The sequence below is a fragment of the Cornus florida genome, unplaced genomic scaffold (assembly GCF_030987335.1).
Source record: "Cornus florida cultivar Cherokee Brave unplaced genomic scaffold, ASM3098733v1 CherokeeBrave_3.0.0_Hap2_Chr08, whole genome shotgun sequence".
In the NCBI taxonomy this organism is placed as follows: Eukaryota; Viridiplantae; Streptophyta; class Magnoliopsida; order Cornales; family Cornaceae; genus Cornus; species Cornus florida.
The window spans coordinates 51,707,628-51,713,942 of NW_026775578.1; the positions used below are offsets into that span (position 1 = coordinate 51,707,628).

A 6,315-nucleotide genomic window follows, 5' to 3' on the forward strand; every position below is an offset into this window, starting at 1 on the left:
TAAAAGTTAATGTTACGTTTGGTGCGCATAAATGGAATGGAATGAAAATGGGAATGGAATGAAATAACCATTCCCATTCTATTATTTGGTTGTAAATATGAATTGTGTAGGAATTGAATGATAATAATCATTGTAGTGTTTTGTTGAATCAATTTAAAATTTAAAATGAAATAAATTTCAAATTGAGTTCTCTAAAATATCCCTCTTACTAACAAATAAATTAAATTAACAAAATGACATTCTTCTATATTTTTTAAAAATAAATGGTGACAGTGGCGGTGGTGGGTGGTGGTAACGATGGTGGTAGAGGTGGAAAACGGTAGTGGTGGAGGTAGTGGTGTTGGACTGTGACGGTGGTGGCAATGGTGGAAGGCGGAGGCAGCGACAATGAGGTGGAAGGTGGTGGTAGTAGTGTGGTGGTGGTGGTGGAAAGAGATAGTGATGTAGGTGGCGGTGATAGAAGCCAATGAAGGTGACCGTGATGGTGGTAGAGGGCAGTGGAGGTGGCAATGATGATGTTGGAAGGATGGTGGTAAAGATGGAAGGTCGTGGTGGAGGGGGTGGTGGAAGGTGATGACAGTGGTGGAAGGCGATGACAGTGGTGGAAGGCGGTGGCGGTGGCGGTGGCGGTGGCGGTGGCGGTGGCGGTGGTGGTGGGGTGGTGGAAGGCAGTGGCGGTGGCAGTGGAAGGCAGTAGCGGTGGTGGAAGGTAATGGCGGTGGACAGGGACGGAGCTAGTATAGGACCAGAGGGGGCACGTGCCCCTCCTGGATTTTTTCCTTTCCTTAGTAGATAGATATATATTTTCCTATAATAGGTATATATTTTTTGAAAATGTGTAAAAGTGACCCCCCTCAAATTTCTCCTCCCCTTGTATATTCTATATGTTTCCTTATTTTTTTTTTTCTTAAATTGTTTCATTATATTCTATATATGTAATTTATTAATTTACCTCATTCCAAAAATATCAATTTCTATCTATACATATCCACCTATTTCTTTTTATGTATATATACTCCATAAATATTATTTTATATGTATTTAGTGTACAATGTGCCCCCCTGAAAAAAAATTATGGCTCCGTCCCTAGCTGTGGAAGGCCGTGGCAACGATGGAAGGCGGTGGCGATGGAGATAGCGGGGGTGGAAGCCAGTGGTAGTGGTGGTAGTTATGGTGATGGAAGGTGGTGACGATGGAAGGCGGTAGCGGTGGTGGAAGGCAATAGCGGTGGTGAAAGGCAGTGGCGATGGCGATGGTGAAAGGTGGTGGTGGTGGAAGGTAATGGTTGTGGTAAAATGCGGTGGTGGCGGTGGCGGTGGCGGTGGTTGCAGCAAAGAAAGGCGGTGTCAGTGATAAAAGGCGGTGGCGATTGTAGTGGTGGAAGTGGCGGGTGATGGTGATCAAAAGTCGATGGAGGCAGTGGTGGTGGAAGGCGGTGGTAGTGGTGGTGGTGGTTGAAGTTAGGTATAAGATGGAGTTTTATCAGAAAAAGAGAGAACAAAACTCTGGATACAGAAAAAAGAGAAACAAAGAATTTTTATGAACTAAAATATTAAGAGGGTAGTTTGGTTATTATATTTATTACAACAAGAGGTTAGAGCGCTAAAGTATTTTAGTGGAGTGCAAATAGCAGAATAAAATTATTAAAAAGTCCTTAATTTACCCAAAAACAAAATTAATGTCATATTTGACCCTCTACGTTAACCTAAAATTCGTCCTCTTCCATCTCTCTCTACCACATGCTCACTCTTTTCACCTCTTGATTAAAAAATGCCCTATCCCTCCTCTCATCAATAGTGTTTCGCATTCTTTACATCATCAAAGCTTCTCTCCAAGAATATTTTAGTTTTTATTACTCCAAACTAACCAAATCACCATCACATCTCTGTTGCTCTTAAATTTCAGAAATTTTTTCAGTCTTCTATTGGATGGTGTGGTTATGTTAAAAGTGGGATTGTTTAGATTTGCTTTTGGGTATTGTTTGTTAATTAGTTTATAGTTTGGATCAGAGGGTGTAGTTTGAGATTATACGACTTTTGGAAGAAGTAATTACTGACTTTCTTGAACGGAGCATCCGCCGGCCGGAGAAGAATTCAAACGAACTTAACAAAGATTCAATGATGTTCAAAGGATAAATTGATGGTCCACTTCAGTCTCCATCTTGCTTCATCGTGAGTAGCCTCCAGTCCTCAAAAACTTCAACGTCAAGAAATCAACCAAAGAAAAAAAAAAGGCAAAAGTAAAATCAATGAATGTCTCCTTGTTACCCACGGCCAGTGGTCTAACAGTATCCACTTTTTACTTTTTAAAGAGAGGTCAGAGAGACTATAAAAATAAAAAATAAAAAAGCAATTACGAAATTGAAAATTTTAAAAACTAAACAAAATAGTGTATATTAGGAGTTCTTTGATAATTTTATTGGGATAATTACACTTACCTCCCCTGAGGTTAGGCGTAATTACAGACAATACCCTCAACGTTTCAAAAATTACACCGTTCTCCCTCAAGGTTTGTTCCGTCGTAACACTTAGCCCCTTCCGGTGATGGTCAATGCTGGTCAATAAAGATTTTTGATGATGTCAGCAAATTTTGAGCATGAAGTACCATATTTGCCCTTATTATAATTACAAAGACATTTCTACCCTCGTACACTCTCAAATATCACATTTGATTATTCTGTGTATACATTTTCTCTCTCTAAAACTTATTATTACAGAGCCTCAAGGGTTCAAAGAACATGACCATGGAGACTAAGGAGCTTAGGAAGGCAGAGTGGCGGCGGCGATAGGGGGTAATGGCGATCACTGGCATTGATGTCTTTGATTGAATGGCGTTAGCGATGGCTTGACGGAGGTACTGAGGCATACATAATAATCCTTCGTTGGAGTTCCTCCTTGAAATTAGAATTCCAGCGTGAGCGCAACCCCTGATTGAGCCAATCATCGGCTACCTCACCGCCATATGCATTGAATCAGTACGCATGAACTCCGAAGGAGCAGAAAACATTCTCTCTCCCTCTCTGCGACCTTCTGAAGATCTGTCGACCCATCCATCTAGTCTTCGCCGGATCTGCCAAACTCAGTCTCGCCGTTGCCGGACATCACAACCGTCTTCTTGTCCTAGCCGGTACCGCGAGCAGCCGCGAATCGTCCCTCTTAATTTGTGAACTAACTGAACCCAATTCACAATCTAGCTGTCCGAGCACGCGAATGAAGCACCAAATCAAGCACACGCGCACACATATACATCTGTAACGAACGAAAAAAAAAAAAAAATCCAATACAAATCAGTGGGTTTCACAACTCAAATCAGCGAATTTGATGCAACATTATAGAACCCTCATTTCAATAGCACAATTAGATCCATAAACAAAGGAGATATTGAACGAGGTAGGGGAGCCTATCATAGTAATGTTATAATGAAGTCTGTCTCACCGGCACTCCAATAATCACCACTACTTCGATCGCTGCTCTCTGACGGCTCTGATTTCACCACCTCCGTCCCGGGTTGCTGCAGCTAATGATCATTCTCACTGAAATTGACACCGCCGTCGCCGCCATAGCCCCAGACAGACGTCACGATTTTTCGGCGCTAAATATCACATAAAAGCCGTTTCTCGAGGATACATTTTCCCATTTAGAGGCTCTCCGGCATAGAGTGACACACCGGCCAGGTTCCGTCCGTTCCCGAGAACCACATTAGCTGGGAAATTCCGATCAATTGTGCCCGCTGCCATCACAGCCACCGCTCACAACCAACCCGCCAAGCACCGCCGCTCATCCTCAGCTCGCCGTTGCAGGGGGTTCCTCTTTCAGTTTGCCGGAAACAGATTCGTCAAAGCCGCTGCTCCGATCGCCACCAAAGAGCCGATTCTCTGCTTGATATGGGCCCAGATTGCAAGTCTCTACACTGGGTCGCTCGATGATGGATCTAACGTCGTTCACCTGTACGTTAGAAATCGTTGTACAGCTTACAAAGCCCGGGACCCGAGCTATGGTGGTGGTTGTGGTGGAGTTAGGAATGGCGGAGGCGGTGGCTATGGCTGTTACGATGGTGGCTCCCCAGATTTAAGGCTCCAAACATGGAAAATAAAAAATAAAAAATTTCAAATAAAAAAAGTTGTTAGGGTAAAAGAGTAATTTAATAATTAATTATTAATATTAATATAATAATAGGGGTATATTAGTACATTTACATAGATTTCTAACACAACTTACCGGCGATCACATTGAAGGAAGGTAAGTGATATTTTTAAAACGTTAGGGGTACTGCTTGTAATTACGTCTATCCTCAAGAAAGGTAAATGTAATTATCTCTAATTTTATTTTAAAAGAGTGGAACCTACAATAGTGGGAGTGCTAATATTAACCTACGAAAAAACATATCAATAATGCATAAATCTATGGTGGGAATCTTCTTTTTCAAAAATTTCTATAGTGGGAATCTTGGAATAGTGTGTGAATTTAAGGAAGGATCAAAAGTAACTTTATTCTTTAGGGAATAATTATAAGCTTATGTTGACTATTCAAATAAAAAGAAAAGATTGATGATTGTTTCTGGAATGCTTAGTTGGGTTTGGTGTGATGGTATAAGATTGATGATTCTCTTGGAATGCTTAGTTGGGTTAATTACAGTAACATGTTTTGAGATTTGTCATATTAGAGCCATCTAAACTAAGCATTTCGGTGGAAGAAAAGGGCTACAGTTCTTGTCAACAATAAAAATAAGATTGATTTGAAGTTTTCCTTCCGCGTGGAAATATTTTAGCCGTCGTTTATATTGGCCACAATAAGTTTAGACGGTTAGTGTTTCAAAAAAAAATTCACAATAACCAAAAAAATATACATGCGATGGATTTAGACTAGCCTTTGAGGGTTTAAAAAACACATACATCTGAATACACGTGAAAGATTATAATAAAGTTGAGAGCCAAATGGTTTTTTTACAGTGATTTTCTTAACAAAGCATGTGATGGAAGACGGTTAAAAATATAGATTGATATAGAAAATGCTTCAAATTAGTATTTGACAAAGAAGGTTAAAAGAATAAAGGCAAGCTGTGATGGTGTTGTCTCCGTGTTTGCATTCGGGAATCGGAACACCACGTTACTCTAATATGTCGGGATAAAAGGCTTTTAAGTTAATACTATTAAGATAATTAATCATTAAAGGCACGTGACATTTCCAATATCAATTTACAACATATATAAAATTCCGAAAACAATAAATAAATAAAATGAATATTCAAAAGGTTACACCTTGGGTATATACCCAATATTAATTTACATGATCACAGTACTTTAAAAGAAAGCCAAGTACAAAATAACCCAAGAACATAGTATTCAAGTTTCATCTGCAATTTAAATCTCTGATAGCCTTGTCCGCCAAACTTATGGTCAAAGTGCAACTCATTTCCGTGGACTTCTTCTTCTTCATCACCTTCATCAATTCCACCTTGCCTTTCAATTCCGATCGGCTGCTCAGCTGCCAAACCCCAGAACTGAGATCACTTCCTAATTCTGAATTGCTTGGTAAATTGGTTGATGACAGGCCTACAAGAACATTGAACTTCTTGGTGGATCGAGCTCTAGCTCGTGCCTTCGAAACAACGGCACTCCCAACCTCTGTACCCTTATAGAAGAAGTAAATAGTGCTGTTGTCGAATTTATAGTGACCAAAGTTTGTATTCTTGACACCAAGTTCAGCATTCATCTTGATGTCAAATGAAGGAGGACTAGTTGTTGCCACAACATTAAAGCTCTCAAATGTAGCAGACCTAACGCGAAACTTGGGAGTTTTGATTTTCATGACCGTGAGTGCAAAGAGCAATATAATACTGGTTTGGATCACCGCAAAGGCAACAACATAAGCCAAGCATTTCATGCGTTTCTTGCGACGAAGCTCTTTGGATAGCAATGTGCCGCCGTCCTCTTCATCCTGCTTGGCGGGAGTGTTGTTGGATTGAGGCATGGGATGGACTTGTTGATCCTTCTCTGCCATTGATGGGTTTTAGAAATATATAGTAAGCGAAAAATGGAAATTTTATAGAGATGCCTCAGAAATATTGCTAGGTATGTGAAAGAGCTGATGTTGTGAAGTAGAGAGAGTACCAATGAGCTTTATACATTGTGGGGTATTGGTACACGAGAGACCTTCCTGAAAGATAGGTTTAAAGCATTGCGTATACGCGGAGTTAATGTGTTTAGTTAGTTCAGGAGTACCTTCTTTAGGTGCTGGCAATTGTAACGCGTTTGTATGACCATGTACCAATTGACTCAATAAAAATAGAACTATAGTTTTTTTTGTTAAAAAAAAT

General features: G+C 40.3%; 1 protein-coding gene across 1 annotated transcript; it reads right to left on the reverse strand.

The window, feature by feature from the left end:
* Positions 1-5,251: 5,251 nt before the first annotated feature.
* LOC132268648 (late embryogenesis abundant protein At1g64065-like) lies at positions 5,252-6,013 on the reverse strand. Its single transcript, XM_059769466.1, has one exon. The coding sequence runs from the start codon at positions 5,997-5,999 to the stop codon at positions 5,349-5,351; it is 651 nt and encodes a 216-aa protein (XP_059625449.1). The 5' UTR covers positions 6,000-6,013; the 3' UTR covers positions 5,252-5,348.
* Positions 6,014-6,315: the final 302 nt, after the last annotated feature.

What these genes read in the sequence shown, in the direction of transcription:
- LOC132268648 (XM_059769466.1), bottom strand. Translation starts at nt 5,999, where the DNA reads ATGGCAGAGAAGGATCAACAAGTCCATCCCATGCCTCAATCCAACAAC.